The sequence below is a fragment of the Hemitrygon akajei genome, chromosome 22 (assembly GCF_048418815.1).
Source record: "Hemitrygon akajei chromosome 22, sHemAka1.3, whole genome shotgun sequence".
NCBI lineage: Eukaryota > Metazoa > Chordata > Chondrichthyes > Myliobatiformes > Dasyatidae > Hemitrygon > Hemitrygon akajei.
In genome coordinates this window covers 59,309,507-59,333,126 of record NC_133145.1, presented here as the reverse complement: position 1 = coordinate 59,333,126, position 23,620 = coordinate 59,309,507, and the positions used below count along the sequence as shown (strand labels likewise).

General features: G+C 38.3%; 1 protein-coding gene across 1 annotated transcript in view; it reads left to right on the top strand.

The window, feature by feature from the left end:
• pitpnc1a (phosphatidylinositol transfer protein cytoplasmic 1a) overlaps nucleotides 1–20,706 on the top strand; it is a 287,674-nt gene extending 266,968 nt beyond the window's left edge. Inside the window, exons 7-9 of the mRNA XM_073026386.1 lie at nucleotides 4,599–4,754; nucleotides 8,369–8,432; nucleotides 15,617–20,706. Coding sequence (XP_072882487.1) covers nucleotides 4,599–4,754; nucleotides 8,369–8,432; nucleotides 15,617–15,933 — 537 coding nt within the window. The 3' untranslated portion in view covers nucleotides 15,934–20,706. The remainder of the gene's footprint in view (nucleotides 1–4,598; nucleotides 4,755–8,368; nucleotides 8,433–15,616) is intronic.
• Nucleotides 20,707–23,620: the final 2,914 nt, after the last annotated feature.

The following is a 23,620-nucleotide window of genomic DNA, read 5'->3' as shown; positions in this document are numbered from 1 at the left end:
TAAGTAGAGTGAATCTTTTGAGAAATTAAATACAAACAGAGAGCAGGGCAAGGCTAGCATAATTAATAAGTGCCTTGTTTCAGACAGACAGACGTACTTTATTGATCTCGAGGGAATTTATAAATTCCCTTTATAAATCAGAGCATTGAGTACAGAAGTTGGGATGTAATGTTAAAATTGTACAAGGCATTGGTAAGGCCAAACTTGGAATATTGTGTACAGTTCTGGTCACCGAATTATAGGAAAGATATCAATAAATTAGAGAGAGTGCAGAGACGATTTACTAGGATGTTACCTGGGTTTCAGCACTTAAGTTACAGAGAAAGGTTGAACAAGTTAGGTCTCTATTCATTGGAGCGTAGAAGGTTGAGGGGGGATTTGATCGAGGTATTTAAAATTTTGAGAGGGATAGATAGAGTTGACGTGAATAGGCTGTTTCCATTGAGAGTAGGGGAGATTCAAACGAGAGGACATGATTTGAGAGTTAGGGGGCAAAAGTTTAAGGGAAACACGAGGGGGTATTTCTTTACTCAGAGAGTGATAGCTGTGTGGAATGAGCTTCCTGTAGAAGTAGTAGAGGCCAGTTCAGTTGTGTCATTTAAGGTAAAATTGGATAGGTATATGGACAGGAAAGGAGTGGAGGGTTATGGGCGGGTAGGTGGGACTAGGTGAGATTAAGAGTTCGGCACGGACTAGGAGGGCCGGAATGGCCTGTTTCCGTGCTGTGATTGTTATATGGTTATATGGTTATATGGAAATTGGGTTTTGTTACAGTATATACACAAAAAGATGCTGACAAAATATTAGTAAAAATAGAGATCATGGAGGTGAATAAGGTGAAAATTGGTAGGCAGAATGTGCTGGAAAGGCTGCCTTTGTGAGAGGAAACGTAGCTCAGGAACAGGCTCTTCAGCCCATCAAATAGGTTAGTAATCAAATGGCTAACTAAACTAATCCCCTCTGCCCAAACAATGTCTAATTCCTTCCATTTTTCTTACATTCATCTCTTCAAAGTTGCTAATATATCTGCCTCTAGCACCACCCCAGGCAGCACGCATATTCCAGGTGCCTTGAAATTACCCCTTGAAATTACCTTGAAATTACCCCTTCTCATCTTAAGTGCATGTCCTCTGGTAATAGACATTTCAAACCCTGGGGGAAAAAATACTGCCTGTCCATTCTATCCATGCCTCTCATAATCTTATAAACCTCGATCAGATCTACCCTCAGACTCCATCGCTCCAGAGAAAACAACCCCAGTTTCTCCAATGTCTTGTTATAGGACATGCCTTCTAATCCTGGTAGGAGATATATAGGAGAACATTATGTTTCATAAACCAAGAAACAGAGAAGGTTGATGGAGAAATACAGTGGACTCTAAGAAAAGATTTTATAAAGCTACGCAAAAAAGGGTAGTTAACACAACTGTCCATCAAATAGAAGAGTTAACTTAAATAAAAATAGATTGATTTAAGAACAAAAAAACACGGTTGGGGTAAATGATTCCTTTTCAGACCAGATGAAAGAGACAGTTTTGATAAAGGTCATAACCATAAGCATTAACCTTCAAGTTTCCACTGATGATTTGCTGAGCATTTCCATTATCTTCTGTTTTAATTTCAGATTTCCAGCAACTGCATTTTTGTTTTTTAATGACTGACCCTCAAGAACTGATGCTTTTTTTCTGATATGTACAATAACTTGGATGTTGGAATACAAAGTACAATTTCAAACTTTGATTATGATACCAAACTTGTAGTCGTGACAAACCCTGAGGATGACAGCAGTCAAATGTAACAGGACATAGATAGGTCAGCTGAAATGATAGACGAATAGTGGATTCATTTATTCAGATTTATTTATTACTTTGAAACATGCAGTGAAATGTGTTGTTTGAGTTAATAAGCAATACAACCTAAGGTTTTGCAGGGGTCAGTTTGCATATGTCACCACACATTCTGACAACAATATAGCATGCCCACAACATTCAGCAGAGCAGCACAAGCAGCAACTACTGCAGTACAACAATTGCAAACAGCATGAGCAAAACAAGCCATTTCCTTCCTGCCAGCCAGCCACTCACACACACACACACACAGATAGAATTTAACATAGAAGCTGAGGTGATGCAATTGGCAAAACAAATTGGGAGAAGCAATAGTTGTACTCAGGAACAGAGGAATTTTTGAATTTATGCGAACAGATCTTTAAAATGGCAGGCTGTATTGGACGTGTGATTACTTAAGTATATAGGATCTTGTGTCCAAAGGCAGGGATGTTGTGCTGAAGCTCTGGATATACACAACTGCAGTCGGTGTAAATGAGCAGCTGGTGGTCAGTGTGGACTCAGTTGTCTGAAGGGCCTGTTTCTGTGCTGTATCTCTCTATGATTCAACTTCAATATATCAAAACAGTCCTAGTGTCATAAATCTTGTGTTTTAAATTCCAAAATCTCAATTTAAAAATTAAAACTTGTATCTGTACATCACATGGACATTACGAAGTTCTCCACAAAGGGGAACCAACAATACAGAATACAGTCATTTGTGTGCAATGCTACACATCCTAGGAGAGCTACATTATCAGACAATATGTATATTGTTTTGGAGAAAAATTACTATAAATGATGTGTCAGAAACACTAATGAAACCAACAGGTTTTCAATAAAATTTTTAACATTACCAAGTTAAAACTTAAGATTAATCTGTCAAAGACATGAAAACAATCTCATCATAATTCAGTCTGCAAGCTTAAGAACATATCAAAGTTACAGGTTATGAATATTAAAAGAGTGAATAATTATCAGTCCACATCCTGATTATGAGTGTTCACTTACTGCTGAAGACCTGATACACTATAGTTATGGTGCTGTTCACATTCAATGTTACCTCATCCATTGTTGGACCGAATGAAAGCACTGAATTAAATAATGATTTGCCAAACAAACTTCAATGCAGAATTAAATTATAGCTGAAGATGCATAAACAATTACAGAACTATTAAGTAATTGGCATTGCTTTGATATGTTGATATGTTGGACCGTGGACTGAAACGTGGACTGAGAATAAAAATAAATAATGTACCTGAAATGAATAAAAACTGTGTGTGCGTGTGTGTGGACTGAATGCACCCAGGAATACATGATGAAAGCATGCAGTCCAAATGTCTGACTGTAAGTACATGACTACAGTACAACTTCCAAGAAATTCTGGGCCAGTGCTAAGATTTGAAAGAGTACTTCATTGGTTGCAAAGGGTAAAAAGAAAATACATTTCATTTGTGTTTCAGATGTATGACTACTTATTTTTAGACAGTGACCAGTAGTCTTTAGATTTTCTCACAACAGGAAATATCTCCATAACTACCTTGTCAAGAAAAACATAGCATGTGGAACAGTATGTACAGCACAGTACAGGCCCTTAGGCCCATGGTATTTCTAACAACACTTAGAAAGGGCATTGGTAATGGGCAGATCTCAGGAGATCTCAGGGGATGTTGTGTAAGACATTGATAAGGTCTAATTTGGAGTTTTGCGTACAGTTCCTACCTGCAGGAAAGATATCAATATGATTGAAAGAGTGCAGAGAAAATTTACAAGGATTTTCTGGGACTTGAGGACCTGAGTTATAGGTAAAGGGTGAATATTTAGGATTTTATTCCTTAAAGCATAGAAGAATGATGGGAGATTTGATAGAGATATACAAAATTATGTGTGGTATAGATAGAGTAAACGCAAGTAGGCTTTTTCCACTGAAGTTGTGTGAGTCAAGAACTAGAGATCATGGGTTAAGGGTGAAAGGTGAAATGTTTAAGGAGAACATGAGGGTGAACTTCTTCACTCAGGTGGTGAGAGTGTGAGATAAGCTGCAACAGAAGTGGAGGATATGGGTTCAATTTCAACATTTAAGACAAATTTGGATAGTTACATGGGTGGGAGGGGTTTGGAGGTCAATGATCCAGATGCAGATCAATAGGGTGAGGCAAAATAATAGTTCAGCATGGATTAGATGGGCCAAAGGCCCTGTATCTGTGGTGTAGTGTTCTTTGACTCTATGCCTCCATGTCCACTCTGGGATGAAGCTACTATCCAGTGCACAAAGGAATGAAAATAGAACTGGACTTTTGATCGCATGACATTATGAAGTGGACTGGGAAGGTGCAGGTTCATATAAGCAATGCCATGTGCCATCAATTTCTGGTCTTAGTTGTGCTGTCAGACATGCTTTATAAAGCTCATGCTCTGTCAACTGGAAAGAATGGAATTTCAGAGGATGAGTCCTTAGACAATATTAGGTATGTCGTCTTCAGAGCAGGTTGACTTATCCAAACTTTTGTCCAAAAAGATAAATGAAGGCAAAAAAAAACTTGTATTTTCTGATTCATTCTACACATTCCATCTTCCTAAAGTGTTTGTGGCTTTGAACAAAATCATTGCTTACATGCAGGATATAATATTATTGTGTGCCTTATGTGTGCAGTCCATTTGCCAGTCTTGAATGGAAGGGTTTGCTCCACAGTAACTTTAATGGCTGTGCAGTTACACTGCAAAAGGAAAACTGGAACTACTTCACCTAACATGAGATTTCCCTGTGTTTCAGGACCTCAGGTATTTTAAGTCAGAGAAGACACAGCGAGGCATGCTAAAAGAAGGCTGGAGGGAAACTCAGAAGCCTATCATGTGCTCCTATAAATTGGTGACTGTTAAATTCGAAGTTTGGGGACTTCAGACAAGAGTGGAACAATTTGTGCACAAGGTTAGTCCAAAACAAAACTGAAGTGTGAAGTGGCAGATAGAAGCTTGTAAGTAATTGTAATTGTCCAACACAATCTATTTTGGAGACTATTCCAAATTATCTGGTGGAGATTTAATACTGTGGTGAAATTGGTCCAGTCCTGGTGAAGGATCTTGGCCTGAAACGTCAACTGTTTATTCCTCTCCATGGATGTTGCATAACCTCTGATCTCCTCCAGCATTTTATAATTGTTGCTCTGGGTTTCCAGCATAGGCAGAATCTCTTGTGTTTAGAGATTGGTCCATATCAGTGACTTGAAATTGGCTCAAAGTGAAACAGCAGTTCATTTTCCACACTGTATTCCACACAATATTTCTTCCTCAATGACTAAAAATACCATGTTTTTTTCATATTGTAATGTTTCCTTACAACACAGAAGATCTTTCAGTGTGCCAGGTCTCAAACAACCCTATCAATCCCAGTCCTTGAATTATTTCTCTGTTCTCTCACACGTGTTGATCAACATGCCCTAATTCTCATTTACATTCGGAGCAATTTCAAGTGACTGACTAACCTTGCACATCTTTAAAATGTGGGAGGAACCAGGAATACTGATAGGATGATAGGGAGAATAGGCAAACTTCACATGGATTATGCAGGAGGTCAGAATTGGGCCCAGGTTTCAGAAGCTGTGAGACAGCTATTCTATATTTGCAGCACCACAGAATATGGATCCACAGGTTCTAAAATCAGCATAAATCTGGAGCATATTTCCTCAACTACAAGGATTATTTGAGCCTACTTTCATTTTAAGAACAGCAAACTGACAGTAGGGCAGTTCCTCACTACCTTCAACATTTTTGTTGAATAAAAGCTCAGTGACTTAGCAGTTAGCACATTGCTTTACAGTGCCAGTGATTCCATTCCAACCACTGTCTGTAAGGAGTTTATACTTCCTCACTGTAACTGAGTAACTTTCCTCTGGGTGCTCCCACAATTCAAATACATACAGGTTTGCATGTTATTTGGTTACATGGGTGTAAATGGGCAGCACCAGCTCATTGGGCTGGAAGTGTCTGTTACCATACTGTATCTCCTTTTTTAAAATCCAATGTATTATCAATAGGTTTGCCTCTATCATGACTGAAAACTATGGCAGTTTTTCTCAGTGCTAACTCTACTGCTGTGATGAGGCTGCACCGTCTGCAACCTGATGACATGAACATCAATTTCTAGTAATTGCCCCTTCTTTCACCATTCTCCCATTCCCATTTCCCTCTCTCACCTTATCTCCTTACCTACCCATCACCTCCCTCTGGTGCTCCTCCCCCTCCCAATCTTCTTGCTCTGACTTCCTATCTTTTTTCAAGTCTTAATGAAAGGTCTCATCCTGAAACATTGACTGTTTACTCTTTTCCATAGGAAATTACAGTGTCACAATAGCATTGCAAGTTTCTCCAGCATTTTGTGTGTGTTCCTCCAGTTTCTGAAGTAGATTCTGATGATCACTTGTAATCAATGCATTTTTCAGTCCTTTCATGAGCAATGCTCATGAACAATTATTCATCTTTAAGTTTTAAGAACCTGGGAGAATATAATGTAACTTACCCCTTCAAATATATCCAGACTTGCAAAATTTACGTAATTCCAATATTTAATGAGTAGAATTTTCCTTCACAATCTGATCCAAAATCAGTGAATTTTATGACAAAAGTATGGGAAAAGTTTCAATGGTGCATCCTGACAAAGTTCCACTGTTCAGAAATGATTTTTATCCACTGCCAGGCGTGCACCTGGATCTTCCTCCCAGAGCCAGTGAAGCAATGACCATGTTCCCCAACAGATTTTCTTGAGGTCTATCCCAGTCACCACCACTCTCTGTGTCCATTATGTGTTGGTGGGTTGCACTTAGTGCCGATTAGCATTTGCACACAAAGCTCACAAGAGTTTCAGCAGATGCTGAAAATCTTGAGCAACACACACAAATTCCTGGAGGAATTTTGCAGGTCGGGCAGCTACGATGAGACAAACACAGGTTAGAGGAGCAATATTGCATCTTGGTAGTCTCCAACCTGACAGCTTGTACAATAATTTCTCTAACTTCTAGTAACCACTCCCTTCAGTTCCCCTCCCCACTTTGTTTTCCCTCATTTTGGTGACCCTTTCATTCCTTCTCTTCCCCTATCAGAGTCTCATGACCTGCTTATCACCTCCCTCTCGTTTCCCATCTCCTTCCCGTTATTCCATGGTCCACTATCCTCTCCTGTCAGATTCCTTCTTCTTCAGCACATTAACTCTTCCACATATAACCTCCCAGATTCTCACATCGTTCCCTTTCATACCCTCTCCCCACCCACCCAGGCCTACCTATCACCTAACAACCTGTGCTCCTCCACCTCCCTCCCCACTCCTTTTTTTAACTCTGGTTTCCGCTGTCTTTTCTTTTAGTCCTGATAAAGAATCTCAGCCCAAAATAGCAACTGTCCATTTCCCTCCATCAGTGTTGCCTGACCTGCTGAGTTCCTCCAGCATTTTGTGATTAACATTTGCAAGTTCATTGATCAGAGGAAGGGCCTCCTTCATTTTGGAGTGAGCATTAACTTGCTGAAGGCCTCAGTGTCAGCCTAGGGCCTTATCAGAAATGATATATGAGCTTCTATGTATATAAATGACATAGTAACTATATCCAGATGCTCATTTTACCACTTGCAAAGGTGCTTGCAGAGGGGAAGACCAAATTCTGTCCTAAGGATAATGTTCCATCTCATTGCCTCCTGTATTCCATTTGAACTTAATGTAACAGAAAAGTTTCCAAGGTATTAAACTAAATTTGCAATTAGTTGAACCAACACATCAAAGTGCTGGAGGAACCCAGCAAGTGTAGCAGCATCTATGGATAGAAATAAACAGTCATTGTTGAGACCCTTCCTCAGGGCTGAAATGCTGACTGATTATTTCCCTCCATAGATACACCTGATACATTGAGTTCCTCTAAGAGCCTTTGTGTGTGTCTTCAGATATCCAGTATCTGCAGTTTGTCATAAGATATTGGGAGCAGAATTAAGCAATTTGGCCAATTGAGTCTTCTCCTCCATTTCATCACGACTGATTTATTATCCCTCTCAACTCCATTCTCTTGCCTTCCCCCCGGTAACCTTTGACACCCTTACTAATCAAGACCCTATCAAGGGTTTCGGCCCGAAACGTCACTCCTGATTAAGGGTTTTGGCCTGAAACATCATCACTACCTCCTCCCATAGATGCTGTCTGGCCTGCTGAGTTCTGCCAGCATTTTGTGTTTTTAGACCCTATCAATGTCTGCTTTAAATATACCCAATGACATGCCTCCACAGCTATCCATGGCAATGAATGCCACAGATTCACCACCCCCTGGCTAAAGAAATTCCTCCTCATCTTATATATTCAGAGGCTGTGCCCCTGGTCCTCTCCATCTGGGCCTTTCAATATTCGATGGGTTTCAATGAGATTCACCCCCCCCCCCTCATTTCACTAAACTCATGAGTTGCTTCAACTAACTTTTGATTTAGTTTCTTATGTCTCTAAACATACATTTGTTGTAAATTGATTCCCTGGGAATTCTTACCAATAGTTTAATGATTATTTTGTGTTAGCAGGTGATTCGGGATATTCTGATGATTGGCCATCGGCAAGCATTTGCCTGGGTGGATGAGTGGTATGGTAAGTAATCATCCCAGCTTTTCACTGGGGTTTGCCAGCTTAAGGATACCATAAAGACAGGATTGCAAAAACATACTACAAAACCAAGCTGCTAGAAGATTTTTCTAACTCTGTAAAATAATTTATTTTATAACCTAAAATGTGGCAAAAATATTCAACCATGTTATCGGTTTGTAACAACAGTTTTGCATCCTGTGTTTGAGTCTTTCCCATTCATCATTGCTGAGCTTTCAACCATCTGGCTTGTTTCATCTTAAACTCATCTCCCCAACAAAATCTCAAGCTCCCACAGTCTTCTTATCTTATTAAAGGGCTTTGGAAAATGTTCCAGATCAACGTGAGATGTTTCTCTCTTATTCTTTTCCTTCACAACATGCATTCAAAGTCCATCTAACACCAATGCCAAGGTAATAAACTCAGTCTGTATGGTCATCCCTTCAAATTCTTTGTAGGCCCCAATTTGTTGAAGTAGTGAAATCATTTCATTTTCACTCCCAGCTATTTCTGACATCTCCGAGCCTGAGTACTTGAAACCCCAGTTCTGAATTGTCTTACTGTTTATTTCTCAGCAACTACCAGCCACAAAAATCACCGTTTTTGAACACAAACACATGTAACTGATGCAATTTAAAAACTGTTTGCTGTAAACACGGTGTAGTGTCTAACAGCCAAACAACTGCTCACAATTGATGCTAGTTAGAAACTATTTGGCAACAGTTTCCAATTAAGTGGTAGAGTGTCCCAAATGAATGAAGGGAATCATGACTATTTTTGATTAGTTTTGGTCCTTTAGCAGTTCTACAAATAACGGGGAGCCCCAATTAACCAAAGGCACAATTAACTGGAATCCACTAGACATAAAAAGTAATATAAATTACAGTACTATGCAAAAGTCTTAAATGCTAGATTTTTGATAAAAATTTGTTTTAGATGTTTATTTTTTCCTTCTGCATTAGTGTATCAATAAAAAAGAGCATTCATTTTTCTAAAAATTAAAGGCTAGAGAGAAATTTTTTGTTTTTTGTTAACAAAAGTAACATATTAAGTAATTGACCCCTTTTCAAGTAAAAACTTGATTTCTTTGTACGTATATGGACCAGTGTACGATTAAACAAAGATAACAAACAGGATGCTGATGATTAATGACATGATTAATTGAATTAACTAAACTAAAACAGAAACAGGTGTAGAAGAAATCAAACTGGACAAAGGACGACCAGACTAAAAGGTGAGGATGTGACAGATGTGATAGTTTAACTTTCAAATCATCAACTCTTACACCATAACATCAGTGAGCATAGCAACAAGACACAAGGTGATCATCCTGCATCAGCAAGGTCTCTCTCAATCAGAAGTTTCATGACAAACAGGAGTTTCAAGGTGTACTATCCAAGCTTTTCTGAAGAAGCACAAAGAAACAGGCAAGGTTGAGCGCAGCAGATGAAAGATACATCAAATTGACATCCCTTTAAAACAGAAGAAGTCCCACATTGCTATCAGCTCTGCACTCACAGAAATCTCTGTAACCCAAGTATACCCTTTTACAATCTGGAGAAATCTTGTCAGAGTGATCTTCATGGAAAAATTGCTGCCAAAAACCCATTTTTGTGAAGTGGAAATAAAACTAAGAGACTCACGCACAGAAACACAAGGACTGGGGTGCTTGAAACTGGCAAGTCAAAATTTGAAATTTTTGGCTCAAACAGGAAACAGTTTGTCTGTAGGAGAGCTGGAGAGTGATACATGGATGAGTGTCTGCAGCAAAGCACAGTGGAGGTTCCCTGCAGGTTTGGGGCTACATTTCTGTAAACAGGGTTGGTGACCTGGTCAGAAATAATGGAATCTTCAATGCTGAGAGTACAAGCAGATTCTTATCATTCATGCAATACCATCAGGGAGGAGGCTGGTTGGTCCCAACTTTATTCTGCCCCAGGACAATGACCCCAAACACATGGCCAAGATCATAAAGAACTATCTTCAGCGAAAAGAAGAACAAAGAGTTCTGCGACAGATTGTATGGCCTCCACAACGCCCTGATCTGAACATCATCTAGGCTGTCTGAGATTACCTGGAGAGACAGAAGCAACCGAGACAGCAAAGTTTTCAGAACTGTGGCAAGTTCTCCGAGATGTTTGGAACAACCTACCAACTAATTTTCTCATAAAGCTACACAACTGTGTATAAAAGAAAATTGACACAGGTTTAAAGGCAAAGAGTGGTCACACCAAATATTGTTTTGATTTACTTTTTTATTATTTACTGTTCTTTATAGCTTTTTTATATTTAGATACTTATTATTTCATTATTTTTGGAAGTATCTTCATTTTATATATTGTTTTACATGTGCCTAAGACTTTTGCATCATACTGTACATTAAGAAACACAGTATATATTAAAAAATAAAGTAAATAAGCAGTGAAAATGAAAGAAAAAATAGTGAAGATGGTGCATCATTTGGCATGTCAAATTGAATAGTGTGCCATTTAGTTCCTCATAGTCTCCATCCTGCCACAGATCTTACCTGTCTTTACCTTCTCCCTCTGCAGCTTAAAGCTTAATTGTTGGGAATTGTACTCTCTTTACAACTACACAACCATGATCTTGAAAAATCAAACAAATAATGCCATGCTTGTGCTATTCTGTGTAGTTTAAGCATTGTTGGTAAAATCTTCTAGAAGCAACATTACTTGAAATACAGTATTAACGTAAGTACATGACATTGTCCTGAGCTGAGCTTTCTGAATGACTGTGTTTCTTAACTCTATGCTCTTTGTGTTTACTAATCAGCAATTTTCACTCTTGCTGACTAATGCAGTTCTACTCTTTACTGTGTAAGATATTGCAGGTAGGAACTGCGGTAAAGCTGCTGTGAAATCTGTTCAAAGTAAGCTGTGTCTGAAGACCACCTTTATGCATCTTTTAGATATCAGTTCCATCATTATTTGGATTTGTATTTATATTATGGGATTACCTGTTAATAAAATGTATGAAACAGTTCCAAAACATTAGTTAGTTCTTGTTTTAGTATTAAGTTTCTGAATAATTGATTGACATTCATGTAAGTGGGAGCATCTTAAGTGTTGCCATAGAATGTTAAGTATTAAAGTCTAAAATGTTGCTTTATTTAGAGGTCTTGTAGCAGGTCTTCTGATGATCTTCTAGAAGCAACTTTCTTGAAGATCCTTCTGCCTTAAGCCTTCACATTTCCTCCCAAATGCACTTTACAAAAACTCCACTCTTTTCCTTTATTCTCCTTACAGCAATCCTTTTGCTCCTAGCCTTTTTTTCCCTACCTTCCACATTTCTTTCCAACTGGCCAAACTAACTTTATGACTGGGTGTCGATAAAGCTAGTGCCCTGCTGCTTCTAGAACCTTCCATGTATCCACCTCAAATGGCACTTTATTTTAACACTTTCCTGCCAGAAGCCACTACATGCCTTGAGTTTAATGTCCTCAATAAAAAAAATGCAAAGAAAACATCTTGAACTTTTTACAGATATGACTATGGATGACGTGCGGAATTATGAGAAAAATATGCATGAACAAACGAACATAAAAGTTTGGTTTGATCAGCCTTCCACAAATTCTCCTTCAACGGATGAAATACAGAGTGATGGCAACACAAGCGTATGTTACACTTTTGATGAAGTACATTTTAAACAAACCTCCTACTCTTTGGGAATTAAAGATATTAACATAATTTGTAAAGCTCAATGACAATGTTAGATCCAGCATAATTGAATGAGACATCTCACATAGGGAGGATATTGTAGAGGCAATGTTTTTGTTCTCATTAAGCACTGCATTGTCAATACTTACCCATTTTACCATTTATCCATGTCTTGAAACTTGCTATTCCCTTACATCCCATACTGAGTCCAGTTGGATATTTACTTCCTGTCCTGAATACAATGACTTGTACTATGGTGAGTTATGCCAACCTTCAAAGAGCTTTGTATACGAGCCCATATAACAGAATGCAACAGACTACTCACTTGAGGGGGTCATCATAGCCAAGCCTTGTTCTTCTCTTCCTGAATTCAACATCGAGGAGCAATAATAAGTGGAGGTCAGGATCAAACAAGGAAGGTCAATCCTGTGGGAAAATCAAAAAGTTGCAGATGCTGAAAATCTGAAATAAAAACAGAAAATTGTTGGAAAAACACTCAGCAGATCATAAGGTATCTGTGGAAAGAGAAAAGGGGTTCACGTTTAAGGTCTAAGAACCTTCACCTAAACTGGGAAAGGCTCTTCAACTTGAAAAGGTAACTCTGCTTCTTTTTCCACAGATTGTACCCTGTTAAGCCACTGCACCATACACACAATACCACTGGAGAAGCAACAACATGGTACCAAACTGATTATCTAGACAACAGTATTTAATAGTGTGAGTGATTAGTTTTATGATACCCTTGACACGGCCCACTTTTAATTCGCTTGTCTCCAGTGTCAACTAAATATCTGCAGAACATAATATGGACAGCTGATCCAGTTTCAACAAGTTTGCAACCGGCTGAATTATGTTAAATATTTCAAGGTTCTTTATGTCGAGTCACATGGAGACCAGTATTACAGCTGCAAGATCATGCTATCTGAAGTTATAGCAGAATTTTACAGCTCAGCATTTGCCAGAGTTAGTGTTTGATTCTGATTCATTGGGTCATCATCGTAACTTTTCTTCTCCAGCATTTGATAAACAAAGAAGTATTAAGTTATGCTCCACTATTGAAATTCAATGCATCAGTTAAAACTAAAATTGATCCCAGTTAAGTTCCACCGCTGTCTGTAGATTCTCTCCGTGACCACGTGGATTTCCTCTGAATACTCTGATTTCTTCCCAAATTCCAAAAACATATGGGTTAGTCGGTTAATTGGTCACATGGGTGTAATTGGGGTGCAGGCTCTTTGGGCTGGAAGGGCCTGTTACTGTGCTGTATCTCTAAAATAAAACAAAAAGCATCAAGCAAATGTTGAAAAGGAAGTGATTGTGCTGATCTATATCTGTTCTTTAGTGACTGAAAATCTGTACAAGTGAGAGTTCCAGTATCCTTAATAGACACAGAAAGATTAAACTTAACGATTTCTCAAATCCATTTATCACTAAGGCTGAATTGTAAGAGATCAAAGAACAAAAGCAAGTGAACTAATTGTTAATGTATATTAATGACTTGGACCTGAACAACAGAGCACACTTTACAACTTGTAAATGAGAGAAACTTGGAGACATGAACTATGACAAGTGGAGTATTATATTTCAAGAAGATATTTGCAGGTTGGTAGAATGTGCAGTTATGTGACAAATGAAATTTAGTACCAAGAAGTCAAAGTGTTACATTTCAGTCAGAAGAATGAGAAAAGGCAAGATAAATAAGAAGGAACAATTCTGAAAGAGAAGAAAGAACAGGAAATTCTGGGAATAACCATGCATAGTTTGTTGAAAATGGCAAAAAAGGTTCTGAAAGTTTATAGGATTCCAGGCTTTAGAAAACAGCATGGAGTACAAAGGCAAGGAAGTCACAATGAATCTTTGTGTCTAATTCTGGGTGCCACTTATAAGGAAAGACATAAAAGATTTGGAGAGAACAAGATTTACTGGTTATTCCGAGGATGAAGGAATTTTAGTTTTGTAGTTGAGGTGGAGAAGCTGGGATTGTTGTCCTTAGAACACAGGAGGTTGCAAGGGGACCTAGTAAAGTTATTTAACGTCATGAAGTGCATTGCCCAAACTAATCAAGAGAAATTGTTTCCAGTGGCAGAAGAACCAAGGATTAGAGACATAGAACAATTGGCAAAAGAATCAGAAAAGTGTTTAGCAAGTGTGCACATCCACGGAGAGGACAGGAGTGGCACTAGTTGGATTGCTCTTCCATAGAGCAGGTGTGAAGTCCACAGGATTATAAAGTCCTTCCATACTGTTATCATTCTGTGATTCCGAAAAGACAAATTAGATCTTCCATCTAAGGTACAAGTGGTTGTAGCTAAGGCTAGTAAAATGCAAATCTTCCTTCAGTGTTTCAAAATGCAAGAACTGCTATGCGGTAGGAACAGAACTGGTAAGCAGTTAAATGATGCTGCTCCATTGTTCTGTGTTTCCACTGATTTTTGTCCCGGCGTAAATGGCAAATAAAACATCAGTCAGTCCAGTACTAGTGTTTATGGTATGAGTAACAATTAGTTTATGAATTAAACACGTTGTACAAAAAATATGACTTTAAACATGAGAATAAGTCCTGTTCAAATAGACTACAAAGTGTAAATCATGGCATTTGATTACAATAAGTAAGTTGTTCATGATTGGAAAACAATTCTGAGAGTTCTACACACAGTCATAAACTGGGCAGATGACCAATGGTAAGTGAACTGTGATCTTGATACATGTTGTGGCCAAGCAAAGTTTCATGTGTACTCACCAAGTTTCTTTGGGATATTGCCTTTCTAAAGAGGTACAGATATGCGTTTATAGACAGAAAATATTTTATTCACAATTTTCTGTTTAATTTTGCATACATTCAATCAATATTCTCACAGCAATATCAAAATTCTGCTAAGAGGAAAAACCGTGGGAGCAAATCTAAAGCCTTTTTAATGATATAACACATTTATGCCAACTCACAGCACCATGAAAAGTTTTGGGAATTGTGTATGCTTTTTTAATTTTTTGTTTGACATGAGGGATGTTTCCTTGTTTTCATCATCATTGGAAGAACTGGGCAATTTCACAAAATTAACAAGAACAAGTAACTTCTGGTTTCTCTAATAAACTGTAATTATAATACTGACATATTGAAAATTGGCCATTCCTACTGACATTTTTTTTACAAGTCCCCTAATCTAATGTATTCTGCAATATCTTCTCAAGTAGTTGGTCAATCACCGATGCAGAATATTTGTATTTCAAAGGCTATATTGTTCAAGGGGGATGTATGTTTGATTTAAAATATATTGTTATCATCATGGTGGAAACCAAAAAAAGTTTTTTAAAGTTCTTTCTCCAATTGTTTAAGTAAAACTTGAAAAAAATTCAAGACTTTAACATGTCTTTTTTTATAAGCCATCACTGTGAGCAATGAGTAGTTTAAAGATGACCACATACTTTATGAGCATGTAGTGAGCTGGGATTAGTTCTGCAAGACCCATTAAAATTTGTACTGATATTCTTTCTCTTTTGGTTTTCAATTGAAAGACATGACAATGAATGAAGTCCGAGAATTTGAACGAGCAACTCAGGAAGCCACCAACAAAAAAATTGGAGTTATTCCTCCTGCAATTACTATCAGCAATATCGTTATGCCTTTGTTCACCCGCAGTGGACCATCTAGTGCTCCAACCACACCTCTTGCTTCAGAAGCTCCGGAATTTCTGGCAATTCCCAAGGATCGTCCTCGGAAAAAGTCTGCTCCAGAAACTCTTACCCTTCCAGATCCTCAGGAACAATGCAGCATTTCTACAACATCCAATATCGATGCTTGTGGCGGGCCTTCTGAGCCCAAGCATAACTAACATTTTTCCTCTCAGAGGGTCTACTTTCAGTTTTCAGTATTAGATAATATTCTTCTTTATCTGTCATTTGCTTTCCTCCTTTATCTCAAACTCGCATGCTAATTGCCTGTTTCTTTGGGTCCCTTGAGTGTAAATTGCAAAGGAAACAATGTGCTCCATGCCTACAATTTTTTTCTTTCTTAAAATGGAGTAAAGCTTCTCCCCACAGGGAATATCATTATAGGGAGTGAATACTGTTTCCAAGTGTTGATGACAAGTAAACTTGACTGCTGCCAATGTATATTAAAAATTCACAGCTGCCTTGCCCATCATTTTCCTAGCATTGATAGCCAAGGGAGCCAAATCTCAGAACACTGTGATTTTCCAGGAGGTGCTGCTGGCAGATGAGATTTATCCCAATGTGTTACACACGTTCACGTACACGTATCAGAGCAGTAAAATTTAAACTTGTTTCCTGAGCCCGCTTATTGAACTCAGGAGTAATTTGTTACCTCCTGCATAGCTATAGATGTGCTTTAATGACTTGGGACAGGTGTTATTTACCCAACGTCAGGAGGACCTACGCAGATGTATAGAGTTCCAAAGCAATCAGAATTTGTTGGCTTTGGTTTCAGGTCAGGATTCATGATGTCCTTCGGCAGTCCTCAGCACAATTCACCAGTGAGAGACTATGGAATAGACCCATAAAATGATATAGCAGAGAATCAGGCCATTAAATCCACCTAATCTGTGCTGGCCCTTTGAAAGAGCTGAGCATTTATTCCCAGTTTCCCTCACTTTCCCATAATGTGCATATTTTTCCTTTCCAGTTCCCTACTATTGCTCTTTAGAGCAGAGCATTCCTGTTGTAAAAATTCACTGTTTAAAAATTTGCTTAATTATACCTTTTTTTGGTTGTTATTTTAAATGCATCATTTGATTACCAAGACATCTTCCAGTTTCCAAAAATAGAGTTATAAATCTCTTAGCAAGTATATTTCTCTCAGTGCTGTAGTGGCATCAGACTCTTTCCAGAGTTTCTGATAAGCCAGTCGAAGCTCTGTAGTTGGTCTTGATGTTATTGTGCTTGGGCGAAGAAAACTCAGCCTAACTTGTGCCTTCTGATGACAGAGCAAGGCTCAAAAATGTTAGTCAAAAATCTTGTTTTATGTTCTGCCATGCAAAGAGCAGGTCTTTGGATAAAACATTCCTGGCTGCAGTGAGAAAATTGTGTAGAAGTTTCAGGTGTATTAATTTTAAAATAATAGAAAAGCACATATAGTTACAAGTACCATGATGTGTATGTGTGCTAAAATGGAGTTTATTCTCAGTATCTCCACAATTCTCAATTTATTTGAGAACAAAATTTAAAACAGTCCATTTATATGTAATAATTATTTTAGCTCTACACCTATTTTGCCATTTCGGAAAAGAAGGAAGGAAACAAGACTACTAAATTATATTTAACATCTCTGTGCTAAACAAAAGACATAAAAATGCTTTGAAAATCAAAACAAAACTTTAATTAAATCATTTGATGTATGCTGATGTTAATATTCTCACCCAAACACATTTTCATTAATGTGTAAATTGAATGCAACTCCCTCTACTGTACTAATAGTTTTCAGTCATTTAAATATCTATAAAGTTAAGAGTTAGCTAATTTATTTCTCTGTGATCTAATTATTTCCTCGTTGATAATTGAATATTTAATTAACTCTGTTTAACACAGCATTGACAATGACCATTTGAAAACTCAGCAGGGTATACAGCATTCACAGTGATTACAAACTAGAGAATGGACAAACTGGGCGTGCAGAAGGGAAGGCACATTCATTCAGAATCTCTCTTAGTGCCGCGAGATGTCTCTAATCATCTGTTGCTGCCATGGATCTGGTCTGTTTGCTTGGTCCAGACAATCATGAAAGCATGTTGGCTGCTCTTATTAAATCCTTTGTCTTCAGAACTGTATAAGATTTTACCCTGCAACCAATTCCACATCCAATCACATATTTTTAAAGATAGGGGATTTGTTCTTTTTTTACCATTGACATCAATTTGGCAAAAGAACTCAGTTCATGATTATTTATACTATAACAAAATATAACAGAGCTGTCACGTTCTACCTGCACTGGGTGCCTGTTTGAAGCCATGTTCATTTGTAATACTGGCACTGAAGTTTGTACAGTAGTTATCTTCAGCACTCACCACCGTTCAACTATTCATAAGCAACAAGATTTCTTCAGTAACACACACAGAATTCTGGAGGAATTCAGTGGATCAAATCTACATGAGTAAATATAGCAGTGAAAGTACTTTGTTATGCATATTTAATCACAATTAAACTGATAGTAAAATTAAACTGATATGTAACATACATAAATGCTAGAGGAACTCAGCAGGTCAGGCAGCATCTGTGGAGGAGAATGAATAGTTAATGTTTCAGCCCTAGAATCTTTATCAGGACTAGAAAGAAAAGGGAAAGAAGCCAGAATAATTCCCTCTTTATTCCTCCTTCCTTTCCAGTCCTAATGAAGGGTCTCAGCCCAAAATATCAACTCTTTATTCCTTTCCGTAGATGTTGCCTGATCTGTAGAGTTCCTTCAGCATTCTGTGTTTGAGTTACTCTGGATTTAAGCATCTGCGGAATCACTTGTGTGTACAAGATTTCTTTTTAAAATTTTTTTACATTTTAAGTCTCACATCTTATTTCCAGAAGGGAAAATTCATCATTTGGATATGTTTCTACAAGCATAAATCAGAATCACTAAATTGTATGTCATGAAATTTATTGTTTTGCAGCAGCAGGACAATGCAAAGACATAGAAATTACTATAAATTACAAAATATAACTTGTTCTATTGGCCTTTGTACACAGGACCCCTCACCATTAACCATTTGATCACAGACACAAATCCAAACTTGTATACTTCCCGATGGTTTTGATTAAGTGGGGAAGTTGAAGTCATTCCTACTAATTGTCACAACCCCGTAATTGTTACAGCTTTAAATCACAGTCTGAAGTAAGTGAACAAACTAACTGAGACACTTGTAGATCCAGAGAGATTTAATATGAAAGTAGTAACAGGTATGAAGACCTCTGGTCACAGAGAGTACATGATAAAATGGTAGAGAATAGCAAGAATTTCCTTTCCACTGAAACTTCATAGCAACAGAGTTCAACTGATAAAATTGTAATCTATGTCCATATTTAATCTCCCTTCACCATGCTACCACAAAAGGGTATTCAAAAGAATGTGAAAATTAATCAAACATAACCCAAAGTTACTTTGGTAGAATCCTTCATGACCTAGAAAAAGATCATTCACCTTGTCCGAAGAATATTGTTTACCACATCTGAGGATGAAAGATGAACTATGGATAAGCTCAATGGGTCAGGTGTTGTTCCACTGACCTTTCATCAGTCTGAAATGTTAACTCTGTTTTGATTATGCCTGACCTGCTGAGCATTTCCTGCATTTGCAGTTTTTTTTAAATTTTGGATTTTGGATAAAAGCATTTTTGCTTTTAATAAATCAAAGCTATTTGCGAAAATAGTTGGTCAAGCATTTTATGAAAATCATCTTTTTAAGCAGATATTTCTTAACACTTTGTGATCGATACTATAAAGGAAACATTTGAGATTAGTAGAATTATTTAGATATCATAACAATATGTTTACAATGGGAACTGCAGTTATAAATATTTAAAATCATATGGTAATAGTGACTGAAATAAAATATTTTTCCTAACTATAGTTAAAAAACATTTTCAATATGTTATGTCCAGTTTGCCTCAATGCCCCAAGCTGTGTATATTGTGTTTTTATTGACTATATTTCCACAAACCAATTCCCGCATGTCCCACATGCAAACTGGATTTCTTTGAGTACTGGAGTATGCAGAACCTCTGTATAATGTTCTGGTTCAGTAGACCTAGCAGTTTACTCATCTTACTGTGGGGAATCTCTTTCTGTAAAGCATTATCTTTTATCCAATGCTTGGAACTTTAAACTACTGAGGAAGTTATTTCCAAAAATTGCAGTTCAGCACAACAGATTAGAATGCAAAAAATGGTCTGGTGCTGATCCAATTGGCGGCTATCCTGATCTCAGATGGGTCACTGCTTGGGAAACCGCAGTTTTCCTCAGCATTTTGTGTTAAGGAAAGCTAAAATCATTCTGATCTCCTTCTCTTTTGAATCTATTTGATAGCATATAGGCAGAGACCCAATGAGTCAAGATGTAGTTTGTGATTCCCTCCCGAGCTGCAGTTGAATAGCCTGTGAACATAGTAAGTCTCAACAATGAACAGTGGCCACTTGAGCTAAATTGTTGCACAACTACTGCGTGAGGAGAATCACTACCCTCAGGAGGATGAGAACAAAACGTGAAAAAGGGTAAAGCATTAGTGGAACGCTAATAATGTGGACCGACTGTAAGCACCTTAGAAGAATGTGGGGGAAAATGACCTGAAACAACTCTTATCTTCAGATATTCAATGACACCTAATCCATTATGCTTGTGTTTACAAAATGGAAATCCATCTCTCGGCAAACATTGAACAGTTTTGCATAGATCTGTACTGAGTATAAGCAGTACGATGTAAATATTCTGATGATTTGTTAATTTAAGGATGAAGTTACTCGGTGACTGGTTTACCTTATTAGATGGGTTGAAGGATCCACTGTAATAGTTTGTTACCTAGCATGTTATAATAAACCAAATGTAGTAAAAACCTCACATAGCTTTTAAGCAGAATTGCCATTGAAAGAAATAAAAAACTTTTCTCTCTGGATTAAGGTTAATTGCCTCTGTAGAGTAATTGTTCTAATCATTCTATTTGATCTGTACTATGTATTATCTTTTCACTTTTGGACTTAAATAGAAAAATGCTATCATTTTCTTCTCCATGAGAACAACCATTATACAATGCACAAATAACAAGTGGCAAGCAGCTCCTTAAGGCTGAAATTATAATTCATTGCATGAAATGGCTATAATTTACAACTGACACAGATTGTTGAGTTTGTTTTTCTCCATTCCAGCAGGAGATTATCAGTAATCAGAAATGCTGCAAACATTTTGCATTTATATTTTGAAAAATTACTGAGGCAAATTACTAAAAAAAACATTGGGGAAGAATTAGCTAAACAAGTTAGGAAAGTGAAGAAGAATTTTGGTCAGAATTGGGTTTTAAGGAAAGTCAGAAAACACTGAGGGAAGAATAAACTTCTTCCAGCGGGCCATCAGGCTGATCGGTGAATTGAGTGTATTTCTATGTTACATTGATGTTTTGATTTATTATAAATTATGATTGCACATTTAGATGGAGACATAATGTAAAGATTTTTACTCCTCATGTATGTGAAGGATGTAAGAAATAAAGTCAATTCAATTCAATATAAAGTCCAAGGAGTGGGCAGTGGTAGACATAGTTCTTAATTTTAATCAAAGGAACAAAGAGAAACACACATAAAATGCTGGAGGAACTCAGCTGGCCAGGCAGCATCTATGGAAATGAATAAACTGTTGACGTTTTGGGCAAAGACCCTTCTTCAGGACTGGAAAGGAAGGGGAAAAGCACTGAATAAAAAGATGGGGGGAGAGGGAAGGAGGATAGCTCAAAGATGAGAGGTGAAGCCAGGTGAATAGGAAAAGTAAAGGACTGGTGACGAAGGAATCTGATAGGAGAGGAGAATTGACCATAGGAGAAAGGGAAAAAGGAGGGGACCCAGGGAGAGGTTATAGGCATGTGAGAAGAGATAAGAGGCAGAGAAGGGATACAAGAAGAGGGGAGAGGGAGTGATTTTTTTCCAGGAAGGAGAAATCAATATTCATGCCATCAGGTTGGAGGCTACACAGACGGAATATAAGGTGTTACTCCTTCGGCCTAAAGGTGGCCTCATCGTGGCACAAGAGGAGGCCATGGATTGACATGTTAGAACAGGAATGAGAATTGGAAGTGAAATGTTTGGCCAACAGGAAGTTCCGCATTTAGCGGACAGAACAGAAACGCCCCTAATTTACCATGGGTTTCATCAATGTAGAGGAGGCTGCATCGGGAGCACCAGACACAATAGACGACCCCAGCAAGTTCAAAGGGTGAAGTGTTGCCTCACCTGGAAGGTCTGTTTAGGGTTTTGAATAGAGGTAAGGAAGAAGGTGAGTGGGCAGGTGTAACACTTAGGCTGCTTACAGGGATAAGTGCTGGAGAGAGATTAGTGAGGAGGGATGGACAAGGGAATCACAGAGGGAGCGATCCTTGTGGAAAACAGAGAGTGGAGGGAAGGTAAAGATATGTTTGGTGGTAGGATTCTTTTGGAGATAGTAGAAGTTGCGGAGAATGATGTGTTGGATGTAGAAGTTCAAGGGGTGGTAGGTAAGGACAAGAGGAACTCGATCACAATAAAGAAGATGCAGTAAGCACGGGTGTTCAGGAGAAGATGCAGATGAGGGCAATGTCAATGGTGGAGGAAGAATAACCCTGGTCTTTGAAGAAAGAGGACATCTGTGCTGTCCTGGAAAGGAACACCACATACAGTACGGTGGAGATGGAGGAACTGAGAAAAGAGAATAGCAATTTTACAGGAGATGGTGGGAAGAGGTATAGTCAAGATAGACACAGGAATAGGTAGGTTTATAAAAGATGTCAATCGACTGTTTGTCTCCAGAGATGGAGAAAGAGAGATCGTGAAAGGGAAAGAAGGTTTCAGAAATAGACCGAGTGAATTGAAGGGCAGAGTGGAAGTTGGTGGCAAGGTTGAAGAGTTGGGAAGCATTACCAGGGAATGCTTGGAACATAGACTGTTCTACGTAGCCAACAAAAAGACAGGCATAGCTGGGGCCCATGTCTATCCTTCAAGTGTGGAGAAAGTGGAGGAGCCAAAGGGGAGCTTGTTGAGGGTGAGAACCAGTTCTGCCAGATGGAGGAGTGTGGTGGCTTTATTGAGAAAAAAATCAGAGCGCTTTAAGCCTTCTTGAGTGATAGAAGTGTATAGGGACTGGACATCCATAGTGAAAATGAGGTCATAAGGTCCAGGGAAACGAAAGTTAGTGAGAAGGTCGAGAGCATGAGAAATGTCATGGATGTAGGTGGAAAGGGACTGAACCAGAGGGGATAAAATGAAGTCGAGGGATGAAGACACAAGTTCAGTGAGGTAGGAGCAGGCAAAGAGAATGGGCCTACCTGGACAGTCAGGTTTATTAATCTTAGGTAGGAGATAGAAACGAGTGGTGCGGGTAAGGGAACCATAAGTTTGGTGGCAGTGGATGGGTGTTCCCAGAGTTGATGAGGTCAGTGATGATAAAGAGACAGTCTTTTGATGGTTGGGAGTGAGGTCCTCTTCAAGGGTTAGGTATGAGGAGGTGCCTGAGAGTTCCTGCCTGGCTCAGCAATGTAGGAGTCAGTCTGACACATTACAACAGCATCCCCTTTGCCTGCGGGTTTGATGGTAAGGTTGTATTTGGTGCAGAGTGGAGGGCATATATTTAGAGGAGTTTTATAACTTCATATTTTATGATGAATCCATGTTAGGGTTTACACACAAAGATTATTTTAATCATGAGCCTTTAGAGGGTAAAGATAAAGTCTGAACAGCTCTTGGTGCTGGACAAATCACAGGCATAAGAGTCCTCGATAAGATTTAAGTTACAAAAGAATGAGAAGGAGGCTAGAGGAAAACAAATCAGAATCAAATCTATTATCAA